The sequence below is a fragment of the Harmonia axyridis genome, chromosome 5 (assembly GCF_914767665.1).
Source record: "Harmonia axyridis chromosome 5, icHarAxyr1.1, whole genome shotgun sequence".
NCBI lineage: Eukaryota > Metazoa > Arthropoda > Insecta > Coleoptera > Coccinellidae > Harmonia > Harmonia axyridis.
The window spans coordinates 12125532-12142272 of record NC_059505.1 but is presented as its reverse complement, the minus strand read 5'-3'; the positions used below and the strand labels follow the sequence as shown (position 1 = coordinate 12142272).

At 35.4% G+C, this 16741-nt stretch overlaps 1 protein-coding gene across 4 annotated transcripts in view; it reads left to right on the top strand.

Annotated features, from left to right (window-relative positions):
• Positions 1-16741, top strand: part of LOC123681126 (mushroom body large-type Kenyon cell-specific protein 1) — a 143103-nt gene that overhangs the window by 121015 nt on the left and 5347 nt on the right. For 3 of the 4 annotated variants that reach the window (XM_045619341.1, XM_045619344.1, XM_045619343.1), the window contains one exon: positions 13824-15712. In XM_045619341.1, the coding sequence (XP_045475297.1) occupies positions 13824-15712 (1889 nt within the window). The remainder of the gene's footprint in view (positions 1-13823; positions 15713-16741) is intronic. The other variant, XM_045619342.1, reaches the window with a different exon arrangement.

Genomic DNA, 16741 nt, shown 5'->3' with positions numbered 1-16741 from the left:
TTTAGAGGGCTGTAAATATGCAGGGGGGGCTCGAAATAGTTTATATGACACAGCCCCCTTATTTTCTGACAAGGAATCACCCCCTAAATTTTTTCGCAACTACTCATGTAATTATTATACAGGGTGGCCATTTGAAAACGAAACAGACGAGATTACAGACGAAATAAAGTTTTTCGATAGAAATGCTCGGACAGGTCGATTTCTGTTTCGAGGGGGACAACTTAAGATGTAGGTTACGGACGCATAGCGCTTCAACCCTTGCTGCTACAACCCCCACCCCCAATTTTTGAATAGGGACGATGGGGTGAGTGATACCTCATTTGAAAGGTATTTTTATACTGATTTCAGCACAGTAATTGTTTTTTCATTTTATGCATTAGTTCTCGAAATATTCATGCGTTAGTTAGTTAGGAAGGAAGCCACAGTCATGGTTGTTTTGAAGCTCAAAATGTCGATTTTTCACAAAACACTACAAGTGCCATGAGAACACTACTTCATTTTCAAATACTTAGTTAAGAATATTTCGAGAACTAATGCATAAAATGAAAAAACAATTACTGTGCTGAAATCAGTATAAAAATACCTTTCAAATGAGGTATCACTCATTCCATCTTCCCTATTCAAAATTTGGGGGTGAGGGTTGTAGTAGCAAGGGTTGAAGCGCTATGCGTCCGTAACCTACATCTTAAGTTGTCCCCCTCGAAACAGAAATCGACCTGTCCGAGGATTTCTATCGAAAAACTTTATTTCGTCTGTAATCTCGTTTGTTTCATTTTCAAATGGCCACCCTGTATACGATTATATTCTTGAGAAATCTTGTCGCCAAACAAATTTCACGGAAATATCAGATGGAAAAATCTTGATTTTTGCGTTGTTCAGCCGTGAGTCTATTCATGATGAATTGCCAAACCAAACTGAGAATTAATCACTTGACAGCTGTTGAATCGGTCGCCATCTTGAACAGTAATGCCAACTTGAAGATATACCTCGAAAAAAACACCCGTTATAATCCGTCCAGAAATTGACATCGACAAGGTCGCCTTATTAGGTCGATTTTATCTGAATTCCAATACTCAACATTTTCTTCTTCCTCAATCAAATGACACAAAAGAAGAATCGAGTTGAACTCTGAATGTTATTGGACCTAAACTATATAAATGAAAAAATTGCATCGCAGGATTGAAAAAAAAAGCAGTGCTAATGAGGAAAAGGAAATTCGACGATATGACTAATGATTAAATCGATGAAGGTCAAATATGCATTTTGTGGTTCAAATCCTGCAGTCGTGAGCCGACATACGGAACATTTCGTCCCAATTTGGCATAGAATTATTGTTATCAGTCCATAAATAACCAAATGATCTGATAAGCGAAATTTATTTCGGTGTTTCCAGGAAGCACTGTTGTTATTCATTCGTGAAAATACATATTTGCTATCTGGTGGTTCGAAAAAAATTCGTAAACAATGCGATAGTGCATAAGTGCCGCTCTGTCTTCGGGTAGTATCGTTTTGGTGGTTATGCATAAACCAAAAATCGATACGGAGGAGGAAGTGGATATTTTGAGAACAAATATGTGGTGCTTGATACGCAATCCTGTTCCTCGCAGATTTGAATTAAAGTTATACAGGGTGATTCACCGCAATGACCTAGTCGACGTTTATGGAAAACTAATCATGAGTTTTTGATGAAAATTTGCATATTGGGGTTTGAGACAATGATCTTTCTCCTGCAAATATTTTTTTTTTAAATAAATAAATATATTTTTTGTGAGATAAAACTAAAAATTACAATTTTTTATGGATTTTCAACAGCCTGTATATTTTCAACCCAGCCGAATCGAGAAAAATGCTGAGAGAAAAAAGAGTTTCCTTTGACCTCAGGATTTTCGGTAGAAATATATGTACAAGTCAAAAAGTTACCCTGTAGTTTTTCAATAAGAGGTCTAATTTTGATATTGAAAAAGTAATGAAATGACTAATTAACATGAAATAATAATAAATGAACAAAAATAATGCTCAAAATAAATATGCTATCTGGTGGTTCGAAAAAAATTCGTAAACAATGCGATAGTGCATAAGTGCCGCTCTGTCTTCGGGTAGTATCGTTTTGGTGGTTATGCATAAACCAAAAATCGATACGGAGGAGGAAGTGGATATTTTGAGAACAAATATGTGGTGCTTGATACGCAATCTTATTCCTCGCAGATTTTAATTGAAGTTATTTTGTTCGCAACTGTACAGGAGGACAGATTCCTTTGTCTAGAGCAGCAATACTCAACGTGCGGCCCTTTGGTCCTTTTTATGCGGCCCGAGCCATGGCATAGTCAAATATTACATTTTTCACAGTAGTATCACAAATAAGGTTTCGAAATTACGCAAAAATAATGGTATCAATATTAACTCATTTACCTTTGTTTTCTCCCTTATTGTGTACACACAGAACACTATGACCATAGTATAAACAATGAATTCTTTAAAAATACTATGATACTATCTATACCTAATCTTCTTAGCGAGAATGCCTTATCTCACGTTTTTTGCTCTTGTAGTTTTCATTTTTATGTATTCTTGGGTGCGTTTTTTCAGCGGATTGTATAGTTGAATTGTCATATTATTATGTAATTTTTTTTCTGGCCAGTACCATGATTTTTAAAACCTCTTATTAGTTTATTGCGTGAATTATGCTAATAAAAGAGTTTAGAAATCATGGTACCTACCAAAATTAAAAAATTGCGATAAAAAAAATTTATTTCAATTTTCTTAAAATCGTCAATAGTATTCCTGTTTTTTTTTTCGGGAGCGTTTCCCGACCACCCTGTATATTTTAATTTTCGCACTTCCCTATCCCTACTAATATAACTAATACGAAAAAACGTAATCTGCCTGTCTGTTACGCTTTGACGCATAAAACACTGAATCGATTTTGATAAAATTTCGTACACAGGCAGGAACTAGTAGAGTTTAGGAAAGGACATGGGCTGCTCTCTGCTAACCGACTTACAAAAGAGGGAAACGAAAACCGCGCGGGCTAAAGCTAGTTTTACAAGTAGGTAAATTACTGCGGCCCGCAAGAATGAACAGTAGCAATTATGCGGCCCAAGGTAAAAAAAGGTCGAGTATGACTGGTCTAGAGGAAGGATCTCGAGAACTTTCTGAGAACTCTATAGAAAAAAAAAGGCTCACTTACTTATCTATGCACACACCAACAGTGGCGGATTTACCAGCAGGCTGAGTAGACAGATTTTAAAGGGCGGTAGATTGAGCTTATTAATTTTTTATTGTTATTTATAGAACTGAAAAAACAATTATTATAAAGAAAGAAAATTATTGACAAATTCAAATATTTAACAAAAGATATTCTTTGCTTAAAATAATGTGACACATATCAATCAGCAAAATATTCCTTTTCTTGCCTAGGCAGAAAAGTGATTTTTCTCAATGCAAATAAAACATTCGACATTTTCTGAGAATCAATATGTTTGCCACCTTATTTCTGGAGTAAGTCGCTTTCACTGTCCAGTGTCCATAATACAGGGAGATTCACCGGGATGGCCTATTATGAAAATTTAATCTTTCTCCCTAAAATATTTTCATATCTCAACAACTTCCGGTTATACCGGAAACTACTACTACTTCCTTATTTTAAATGTCACACCCAGTATAATATCATTGCATCATTAGATAGCTTTTTTTATGGCAAATTCAGCAATATGCTATACTTTGGTAAAAACTCAATGGTTCATGAGTTAATAATTTCCTTTTGATATTTCTAAAAAGTATTTTTTCGGCAACCGTCCGGGAAGTGAGCACTTCCCGGACACTTTTTCTCTGGGAAAGTAGCATTTCCCGGCCTAGTCCGGAAAGTACGTACTTCCCGGACTAGGCCGGAAAAGAATCACGTCGTTTGGGTCATTGTGAATATGAAAATCTTGGTAGGTGTATTTTTAATAAATGCAGTTGATCATTACCATAGCAACCGAGAAAACGGCTGACAGTTCATATGAAATTAGTTGTCAACAATTTGCATGTTTTTTTATCGCAATCGCAATAAAATATGGAAAGCAGCAGCGATAGTGTTATTCCACATGGTTGCCGAAAAAATATTGTACGAAACACGCCCGAAAATGGTTTTTTTGACTCACAGACTTCCAGGACTCGCTAACGCTCGTCCTGGAATTTTGTCAATTCGTCCAAAAAAACCCTATTTTCGGGACTTGTTACGTAAATTACTATTTCGAAAAAACCTTCATCATTTTCGATTCTGCAAACATGTAAATTAAAACCCATTTTTTTTTATTATCTCGGTTGCTATGGATTCTATGATTCTTTTCCGGCCTAGTCCGGGAAGTACGTACTTTCCGGACTAGGCCGGGAAAGAATCATAGAATCCATAGCAACCGAGATAACGGCTGACAGTTCATATGAAATTAGTTGTCAAAAATTTGCATGTTTTTTGATCGCAATCGCAATAAAATATGGAAAGCAGCAACGATAGTGTTATTTTACATGGTTTCCGAAAAAATATTGTACGCAACACGCCAGAAAATGTTTTTTTTGGACTCACAGACTTTCAGGACTCGCTTACGCTCGTCCTGGAATTTTGTCTATTCGTCCAAAAAAACCTTATTTTCCGGACTTGTTACGTAAATTACTATTTTCGGCAACCGTCCGGGAAGTACTCACTTCCCGGACGCTTTTTCTCTGAGAAAGTAGCATTTCCCGGCCTAGTCCGGAAAGTACGTACTTCCCGGACTAGGCCGGAAAAGAATCATAGAATCCATAGCAACCGAGATAACGGCTGACAGTTCATATGAAATTAGTTGTCAAAAATTTGCATGTTTTTTTATCGCAATCGCAATAAAATATGGAAAGCAGCAGCGATAGTGTTATTTTACATGGTTGCCGAAAAAATATTGTACGCACCACGCCCGAAAATGGTTTTTTTGGACTCACAGACTTCCAGGACTCGCTAACGCTCGTCCTGGAATTTTGTCTATTCGTCAAAAAAAACCCTATTTTCCGGACTTGTTACGTAAATTACTATTTCGAAAAAACCTTTATCATTTTCGATTCTGCAAACATGTAAATTAAAACCCATTTTTTTTATTATTTCATTCAATTCTACGAATAAAAAGAGAAAGGGTTACTTAAGCAAACCCTATACCTAAAATGAATACTTTAAGAATTATCGAAGAAGAAATTTTAATGAGGAAAAACCACAATTTCTGAGTGGAGTAGTCTGTGACTTCAGGAAAACACAAAAAGATTGTAAATGTTATAGCATTGTGTATGTCAAATACCATATCCAAACTTAGGGACGGGGTGGGAAGCAAGAAAGTGACTGGGTACATAACCTCCGGTTAAGCCCAAAAACCCCGATAAAGGGGACATAGATAGAAGAAGAAAAAGAAATTAAAATTCGATCTTTCAATAACTAAATTTGACATTTCAGGAATTGTAATGAATTATTCGTTATTGAAACTTGTATTGGTTTATGGATTTCTCAACAATCCGAACGAAAAATTAGTTATAATTCATGAAATGTAAAATTTAGTTATCCTAACATCGAATTTTAGTTTCTTTCTGTGTTTTCACGGACTATTCCACACAGTTAGGAATTGCGGTTCTAGAACTTTTTTGTTGGTTGAACACTAGTAGTTTAGAAAAATAATGAAAAACTTTGGCCTAGTACTACACTTTTTGGTTTCTTATAGTTTTCTCGAATCTGTTACCGATGTCGAAAAAAAAATCTCAAACAGCTCTCTAGTAATCCCCACGAAAATCCAAATTATTATAAAGATCCAGTTGGTAAGCTCAAAGCTGTGATGAATAAATTAATTTTAAGTTTAAGTACTTATTTTCTCAATCTATAGGTACCGAAGGTTAATAAAGATTCTTTGAACTGGAATGATCATCACAAAAAAGTAGATCTATAAGAAACACCCTGTATCTCGAAAACGAAGCGTTCGAAGGCCCATGTTTATAAGACTTCTCTTAAAATTATCTAGGCAATCTCTGATCTTCCTTTGTACCTCCACTTTAGGAGCACCCTGTACAGGGGACTAGCTCTAGGTACTAAATCACTTGGATTCTTCTCACCAAATCAATGGTTATGAATTATTCGAATTTTATTCGAATACTGGTATTATAAATATCCAGAATGAAAAACAAACACAAAATAACTTTTTATAAAAGCGTCCTATTGTTTCGGAAAATCCAGTATTCCCATTTCATTTTTGTTCCTTCACTATCACAAGTCAGTGAACATATATAATTGTTATTTGTTCCTGGGTTCAGTCAGACCCTTTACACAGGATCCATGTAGTATGTTCACAATTTTCAATTACACCAAGGGTGCTAAATAGCGAAATTATCTTCACTGCGTCAAACCTGAATAGTTTCCAATTCGATTGTAGTACAATAGCAACAACAAAAAAAAGTTGAATCCAATAGGTCCAATGAATTCAAAAGGTTAGTGCTTCTATCTATATTTTCGTTCGATCGAAAATTGATGGCAACAGTTAAATGACCACTTCAGTGCCAAATGAAACTCCGATACAAATGCAAATGTTCTTGATATCTGTAGGAAATATGGGGCGATAGGGAAATGGAATTTATTGTGTAGCTTGGTGCCGGTGTTTATTCATTTGCGTCTACCTTTTTCGAATGAGAAAGGAAACGTGTCGATTCTTTGCGGTTCAAAAAACAAATTAAATATTTTTATTTAGGTCTCAAAAAATAGGCTTATGTATCTACTTAATGATAACAATTAATATGGAATATACAGGGTGTTCTGATTTGTTTCCGACAAACTGAAACGGGTGATAGATCACATCATTTTAAGCAAAAAAGTTCCTATGAACATGGGTCCGGAAATGCTTCGTTTCCGAGATACAGGGTGTTAAAGTTGAAGAAATAATTCGCGTTTTCTTAAATATCTTTCGACTAATTCCAAATAATTGCATGAAAGTTGGTACATAGGGTTTTTTGAGGTGAGAAATTCAAATTTGTGGTCGATTTGGTTGTATTTTCTAGAGGGCGCCACTGGCAATCATTTCGTCCCCTTTAAACCGTAGCAACTTTTCTGTGCTACCCTGTACGTCATTCTGGACTAAAAAAATCGATTCCCCTGACTTTTCTAGTTAAAAAAGGTATAACTCATTCAAGTTGCTAGGGGCTACCGTTTCAGAGAAAAACGCATTTAAAGCCAAATCCATATTTTTGTAATCTCTAAAACATGTAGAAACAAATTTGTAATAATTTCAAATTAAAAATTTTTTAGAAGTAACAATTTAGAACAAAACAAAATAACATAATAATTTTTAAAGAAGGTGTTCGAAATGTCCACCGTTCTGTTGAATGCACAAATGACATCTTCGAATGATTGATTGTTTTACATTCAACAATTGTTGCGGCAATAGATTTAAAATGGCTATACACAATGACAAATTTAAAGTGTGTTAGGTTCAGATGTCATAAATTATAATTATAGTTAACTAAGTTAATAGCTTATCAACAAATACAGGAAAATGGTATTGGTTACCAGAGGCCCGAACGAAGCATACAAAGAAGAAATCATCTACAGAGAAATAGGATTTTACAGACCTTCGAAGAAAATAAAAACTCAGTATTCGTAAAGCATCCCAACAATGCAATATTTCAGGAAACAGAATATTCAGAACACTTGAAAACAACAATTACATAGCATACCACTTCTACTTATTAGTGGGCAATAGAAAATTCGCATGCATTTCGCCTTAGAAATTTTCAAAATGAATTTAAATTTAATATTTGAATAGGAAAAATTTCATGAAAGGATTTCGAAGCAGTCAAAACATATTAAAGAAAACGCGAATTATTTTTTCAACTTTAACACCCTGTATCTCGGAAACGAAGCATTTCCGGACCCATGTTCATAGGAACTTTTTTGCTTAAAATGATGTGATCTATCACCCATTTCAGTTTGTCGGAAACAAATCAGAACACCCTGTATGTAAATCAATTGAAGAAATATCTGCTTTCTCGTCCTTCGCTCCTTAAAAATCAGCTCTGCGCAGTACATTATTTTCGGTAACACTATTTGGTATTTACAGAGATGTTTTAATTTACGCAATATTTTCGAAAGAGATAAAATTTCGAAGGAAAACCCTATACAGGGTGAGTCTTTGACTTTTGACTTGAACATACATATAATTTCAATCTGAGGTTAAAGGAAACCCTTTTTTTTCTGATTCGATTTTTTTTCTCACTTAGTATAGCGGGCATTCTGGAATTGACCGGACTCTGATAGAATTTTATGTTCGGAAAAGATTCATCATAACAATGAAAAATTATATTCAGATAATCATTTCCTTCGATTTCATTGCATTTGCGAGATAAAACTAAAAATTAAATTTTTTTATGGATTTTCAACAGCCTGTATAATTTCAGCCGAGCCGAATCGAAAAAAATGGTAAGGAAAAAAAGGATTTCCTTTGACCTCAGGAATCTTCGGTAGAAATATATGTACGAGTTAAAGATTCACCCTGTAATTATAGGGTTTTTCAATAAAAGGTTTAATTTGGATATTAAAAAAATAATGAAATGAATAATTAACTTGAATTAATAATAAATGATAATGCTTAAAATAAAATTAATAAATATAAATTTCAACAGAAATCTATAGATGTTTGAGTCATTGTTAAGAGGAAGGTACCTATGCCATTAACGATAGAAAAGGATATCATCAAAATTGCGTCCACGGCTACGATTGCAGCTTTTCAAGAAATTTTCCATGACCAATTGGCACATTTGTCATCGATAATTTCACGAATTCCATCTTTAAGATTTTGAATCGTTTATGGAGAATTGACATACACTTCATTTTTCACGTGACCCCAGAGAAAAAAGTCTAAAGGTGTTAAATCATATAAATCTCGGTGGCCAATTTTGATCTACTCTTCGAGAAATAACACAGCAAAGGGGCATTTCTTGCAATTTCTAGATTGTTTCGTTGGTTGTGTTGCAGGTAGTGCCGTCTTCTTGGAAATAAACTTATTTCACATGAATACCTTGACGCACACAGTTTCAATTCTTCACATCACTAAATTGTTCCTACATCTCAAATTTTCTCACCAGTTTCACTATTGCCGACTTGATTTCAAGTCAAGCTCAGGTCAAGTATTAGTTTTTCAATCTCAAGTCAATTGATTTTTAGCAGTTTTATTGTGTAGTGTCACATCAATAAAAAATGATTAAATGAGAAGGAACCTTGCAAAAAATACTTTTATTTATTGAACTTATTGTATAAAAGATCCGAAAATATCCACTTTTTTGAAATAGAAACATAAATAAAATAAAAAATAATAAAAATATAAATTTCTTAATATTGAGAAACCTCCAGGTTTTGTTTGATTTCATAATTTTCTATCCAGGATCTAAGACCCATGAGGCATCTTATAGAGTTGTCCCCTAACCTATTTCGGGTTTTTGTAACTGTAAGAGCAGCTCTGGAAAATTGTATTTCAACAGGAGCTGAGGATGCTGACGTTGATAAAAAAAATCTTTGGCCAAGTTTGAAGAGATATTTCTGAAACTACTAAAATATACCAATATATTTCATACAAATTTGAGAAAACAACTAATAAAATCACACTGGCGAATGCTTCAGTCTCTCGGCGCTCGAGGAATCCCCTTATGTAGTCTGAGCGCGCACGAGATTGCAGAAATATATGCCGTGCGACGCGTGCATATCAAGCTCAAGTAATATTAAGTAGCTTGATATCAAGACAAGCAATAAATAACTAGAATCATGTCAAGCTCATGTATGTAATTTTTCACATGCTTGATTTTCAAGTCAAATAGTTATTTAAAATGTCAAGCTACTTGGTTTGATGAATCCCTAGTAAGTACTGACTTTTTGATAATCATTGAGAACTCTACTGCGTGTTCAAAATGAGACAATTCATTGATGACTTATTCAAAAGTTAATATCGTTAATATTAACGTTAGAATAAGTCATCAATGAATCATTTGAACACGCAGTAGAATTCTCCAGATTTTCCAAAAGTCGATACTTACCTCCATTCTTCTTGTAATAATTTTCAGAATCTCATTCAAATAAATTCATTTATTTCGAAGTTATTAGGTTTTTTCGAAAACTCTCCAAATTGTGAAAAATCGAAATGGCTCAAAAACTGTTAATATGCATATGAAACTTTGAACAAATTTGCGTTCATTTATTCCATGCAAGCAGAAAATTCAATAAAAACAGGGCTCCCATAAAAAGAAACATATCTTTGGTCATGTACACTTTTTTGCTACACCTTGTGTGTTTCCACAAGAAAGCAGCTCTAACGGACCCTAATGATGTGCGTCAAAAAAAAATTCGAAAATTTCAACGCGTAATCATAATAGAGCGTTGCGTCAATTATGGAACACCCTGTATATTGCCGTGATATCAGATCCAATCGGAATGATCCAATTGAGTGTATATTTTGTCTTAAAATTTCAAGATTATCACAAAAATCAGAACAATAGAAAAGTCAAGCAGAATAATAATTTTCTTCATCCTTACGCCGAAAACCTCGAATCCATCGTGTTCAAAAAAGTTCCCGATTTTCTTTCGCAATCTTCACATCAGGAAATGGAAATGATTCGTTATTCGGAGGGATAAAACGAAAGCAGATCGTAAAATCGTTCTTAGCGAAAACGCCACCGTTAACTCGGCGAAATGAATCTTGCCGAAAGAACGATTGCTATAAAATTTAGCATACGTCTGCCAATTTTACGGCTTCAATTACAACGTTCTAACAGCTCTCGCTAGGTGTAATGGACGTCGGAGCAAAATTGCCGTGAGAGTAATAATGTCAATGAGTTACAGTCGAAGACAAAAATTTCAAGTAGGACAAGGGCAGCCAACGCTTCTTTTTGTCTCTATGTCAATAGATTTTCGTTGCTAACCTTTAGATTTCGAATGAGTCCTCTTTTGGAGTTTCGCCATTGAGAATACCGTAGCCTTTCATGCAAAAAAATTGATTGGAACTATTCGTGATGACTGGAGTTGCGAAATAAATGTTTCCCATTTATAAATAACGAATTGATGTCTCTGAATAATTGCATTCATTTTTCTGGTTTATAATGTCCGATAATAACCTTTGAAATTATTCAAGGTGAAATTTATTTTAATCCGCTTTGAAGTATCACGTTTTGGAATTATATAGGGTGTTTCCAAATTAGACGTGAACCTTGGAGGACGTGTTAGTTTGACTCATTTGCTGTCGTTTGAGACATATTTAGTGATAACCAGTTTACGAGATATTTGAGTTTTTGTGTTTTTAAAAAGATTTCTCACCCTACTTGTTGTCAATTCTTCTACGTTGAACAAATTCGACTACAATTTTGGATTATTTTCATGGCCAGCGAGAAATCGCGATCTAACACCGTTAGAATAGACGAAGCAGTGAGAAGATTTAGAGTAAATTTCAAGCGGAAAGTAACAACTGATGAAATAAGAAAGGGGGCACGTGCTTGAATAAGAAATGGTGAAGGTTATTTCAAACATAATTTATGAATACATTTTCTCCTGAAATTTTGAGTTTGATTGCAATAAAAAATATTCAATTCATTATTTTCCTTTCTTTGTTTCTTTCCCGTTTCAAATCAAAATCTGCTGAAACAAAACTAGTGCCTGCATTCTAACGAAAACTTTTTTTAGGAAATGGAGAAGGAATTTGGCAAGTTTTGAGAATAATGTTGTCTTACAATAATTGTGGAATTCGAAAGCTGCAGACAAATTTATATTAAAATTTACTTTTTTTCTTCATATACCAACTTCAAAATAATACTAATTCTTATTCAACATCTAATACAGCATAGTTTTGCTTTTTTCATACATGTCATATCCTTTTCTGATGAGAATAATCAAAAATTCAAATCAAACTTAGTCGACGCGACGTAGAAAAAATTGACGAAAAATTAAGTTAGGTGAGAAATTCTTAAAAAAACTCAAGAACTCAAATATCTCAGAAACATTTGTTTTTTGGTTATCAATAAATATGGCTCAATCGACAGGAAATGAGTGATACTAACACCTCCTTCAAGGTTTACGTTCAATTTGGAAGCACCCTGAATATTTGATTAAAAAAAACTTTGTATTCTACAGTACATTATTTTTGATATTGTGGCACTATTACCTACCTTAAAGTTGTAATATACACATGCATAACGCGCACTATGTATATGAAGGAGCTGAAATTGCAATGCAATAATTTTTGTCTCAAGCCGAATGCCGATACTCGTAAAGCTGTGTTTACATTAGCGAAACTTACTCGCTTCGAGTGAAATTTCGCACTTCCCAGAACAGAACGCAATTCAGCGCGAAAAATTGCGCGGGTAGAGTTCTCAAGCGAGCCGCCTTCTCTTTCACTATACCTACAAATAGGAAGGCTAAGCTCAGAACTATTTTTTTCCACGCATCTTCCCTTATATTTCGATTAAAATATGTAATTATTGTTTTTTGTATTCTCGGTTTTGTAGACTTTGATGAACTGCAAGCACCAAACTATGGTGGACCACGTTCACACTAGGTGAATATGGATGAGAGAAATCATTTGATGCGCAAACAAAAACTTACTGAGCACCAACTCACAGCTAGGCCCACTGTCCGAAATTACTCAAGGTGGAGGGAGCAAAATTATTTCGCGAAGGAATTACGCCTAGTGTAAACCCAGCTTTATACAACTAGTAAAACGCGAAATATTGAGATACCGGTAATTTCCCATTTGCGCGTGAACAGAGGGCGTCATTTTTTTGAAAGATTAGATAACATAGCTTTAGTTGAGAGTATAATATTGAATTTGAATTCTATCAGAAAACATTGGTATCCAAACTATAAAGAATTTTTAGTTACTTCGAGGTTGACGAAATATTTTGAATTCTATAAAAATTGATAGGTAAATAAATCTGAGGAATAATATACATAGAGATGCCTATTCCATCTCTTTTCTTAAGATGCGATTCCCTATGACTAATAATTTAATAATAAATGAATAGCGCATATAGAGAGAGGAATCAACTCTATCAGAAAGGTGAGGTGCACATTGTTTACACCTTGTGACCAGAGGCCTAACCAACTGATGTTTTGATTGGTCAAACATATACCAATGGATCACTTAACCATTTTAGATCACGATATTTGGCTTCCCTTATCATTGGTTGAAATTCAAACATATTTATCCTTCCTCTTATGCTCACGTTACATGAGGCAGAATCTTTCTGTCTCTAATGTTGGACACATTGATCTGCACGACTGCTCAGGAGTGCATCTATGGATAATCACCACCCGCTACAATATCAGTAATATCAGCACTCTATGATCCGCTCAGCTACTAAGGGTACATGTAACAACAAATAAAGCATACGCATAGCTCATTGGTCAGCTAAAACTGATTTTAAGTATTTCTCAGTAATCAGAAGCGTATACCACAGATGAAGAGTCGAATGCCCCCCTAGCAGCTGTGGCATCAGCTGATACTGCTATGTTTTGCAGGTTCCTGGAGCAGTTTATACTGGTGTTGCTAGAGGCTCTGCACTATGAACGTACCTTTGAACAACTGACCCCTTGTTGTTTAAATCTTGATACTCGCTTGTATACTCACATATAATAGATAGGAAAATAACAAATAGGAAGGTCACCTGAAGAAGGTTTTTCTGGTTTTTTCTTACGTGGCGATTTCTACCGGTTTACTTAAAATATTGAGGAATTTCATTCCAAAAATTAACAACTTTTTTTATAACGAAAATCAAGTTCATAACATGCCAATCTCATTTTGCTTTAATTTCAGTTCTGATTTTAGAGCCAAGCCAAGAATGCCAACAGTAGCTGGAAGAAGAACCTACACAGAAGACGAATTACAGGCTGCTCTCCGAGACATTCAATCGGGAAAATTGGGAACTCGCAGAGCTGCTGTAATATACGGCATTCCTAGGTCTACTTTACGTAATAAAGTGTACAAATTGGCTCTGGAAAGAGAACGAGAAAGCCATCTTAATAATTCAGCCGTACTGAAAATAGACGAAGATGAAGTTATAGACGACGACAAAGAGCTCTCAGGGACGGAGGAAGAGAAAGAAATCGAAAAAACCTTGAAAAGTCCCATTCTAACCCTTGCCGACCTGATGAGATTAAGAAATATGGAGCCTGAAGTACTCAAAACTATTTTATTACAGAGAAGCACGGAGGGGAGCGAGCCATGGCCGAACATAGAACAGAATGAATTCGGAGCTTATATTCAGAATTTAATTTTGTCGTCGCAAAAACCCCCCGAAGGTTCTGTTCTGAACCCCGTTGATTTCTTCAAGAGAATGATTCCGGATCAACAAAAAGTGAATGGTGACAGTGAAAGACATTTGAAACCGAATACGGACTCGATCATAACAAAACCTGAAAGAGCGAGATCAGAACCCGATATGGATACTGAATCTGAGTCGTCATCAAATGTTATACTTAAGATTCCGTCCTTCAAGCCCAGTAAAAACGGTTCAGATCTATTGTTTAGGGGTATTGAGGGTACGATAGCCTCTCCGCCAGTCAGCACCAGTGAATCGAGTTCGCCGCCTATCCTTTCTAATAAAGTGACGATAAAAGACGTGAAAGATGTTATAGCTCAGAGTATTAGCCAAAAGTTCCAACAGCCAGTGGTAGAACCAGTGACAAGGCCGATGATGGACATTAATTTTAAAAGTAGCAGCTTTACGCCCCCCTTAGGTTCTAATATATCTGTGATTAAAACGAACCCGCAAGAACTTAACAGGTTGTTTCCACAACAAGCCCCTTCAGTGAAACCTCAGCAACAAAATACATCTGGTCAACCGACGGGAGGTAAAGGTACAAGACCTAAAAGGGGAAAATATAGAAATTACGATAGGGACAGTTTGGTTGAAGCTGTTCGTGCCGTTCAAAGAGGAGAAATGTCAGTACACAGAGCTGGAAGTTACTACGGAGTTCCGCACTCAACGTTAGAATACAAGGTGAAAGAACGCCATCTTATGAGACCTAGAAAAAGGGACCCGAAACCAAATCCAGTGGACGAGAAGATAGCCAGTTTAAAACAGAACGATATACGTAATGCACAGGATAAAATGAAACCGGTAGTTATGAAACCCCCTCAGAAGTATCCCCCGACCTCCCCTAACGGCATGAAATTGCCTTTATTCGAATCTGCTATGTCCCCTTTGCCAGGTTACAGCGCTCCTCCTTTTCCATTCTGGCCTCATCCAGGATTTCACCACATTCCCAACTACGCTACAAACCCTTCGCCATCATTCCCTACAACTCACGAACTGTTCGCGTCTCAAATGATGCAGAAGCTTCAAGAGGAAACTACGAGATCCTTGAGCAGCAATTCTCAAAACTCAACCCCTTCTGGCACGCCTACTCTGGCGAAGAGCGCAAGACAGATGGCTGAGTCATTGCTTGACGGTTCCGGATCTAATGGTTCTTTCCTAGATGGAATCATCAGGTCCAGTCTTGAATCCGGAGTTCCATGCAGTGACGAAAGAATGATCAAGGAAGAGAAGAATGTTGCTCCTGAAAATATGTCGAACAAAGCACTTCTGGATCAGCTATGCAGAAACAGCAGGTTGACCCCTCTATCCAAGCTCCCTACTGGAGATGTTAGCTCTGGAGATGAATCTTACAAGAAAGGAAATGCGAGCCCTCTAAATTTCGCAGGTTAGTTTTAGTTGTAGTTTCAAATTTGGAAAGGATTTTAGTATTGCGATTTTCCATCATTCCGTAATGAATATTTCCATAAGTTTGAGTATATAAAAATATAGGTTGTATGATCTTATACTTCATCAATTGAGTTATAAGTTACAAAATTTAACCTGACGACCAGAAATTGGAGGTAAAGAGAAAAATGAGAGATTCCCTGGGTAATTTTAGGAAAAAGATTCCTATGAACATAAGCCCACAAACGCTTTGTTTTCGAGATACAGGGTGCTTCTTGTGTTGTTACTTTTTTGTGATGTTTATACCAATTCATCGAATCTTTATTAATCTTCGCTGCAGATTAGATAAATATGTATCAAAACTATAATTAATTCATTCATCACAGCTGACTAACTGAATTATTATAATAATTTGGATTTTCCTGAGGATTACAAGAGAATTGTTTGAAAATTTTCTCAAAATATGGCAAAACTAGAAGAAACCAAAAAGTGTAGTACTGGACCAAAATTTCTTTTTAGATTTGTGTAAACTACCAGAGGTCCACCATAAAAAAATTCTGGAAGAAAGAAGCGGGCAATGCTCTAGAAAAATTTCACTCAAAATTTGCATTCAAAATTAGCATACCACATAATTAATTAATTGGAATATCAATGCTAAATTTAAGTTGAATATCTTGTGAATAGAAGGAGCTATGGAAAAAACTTGAAAAAAGTTAAACACTAACACCCTTTATCCCGAAATAAAGAGTTTGCGGGCCCAAGTTTATAGGACTTTTTTTCTTGAATCGATCCAAGGAATCTGTCATTTCCATTTGCACCTCCAATTTAGGAACACCTGTATGATCAGACAGTCTTACTCAAGAACAAAATTTAACTGTTCCTAGCGATTTTTCAAAATCTCAATTTTTCCACTCGAAAGGACCTTTGTTTCCATTTCAATGTGACACCATGTATAATTTAGTATGGCTTTAAGAAAAAATATTTCCATTTTCATACATTTAGCTGACAACAGTCAGCTAAAAGTAAAATA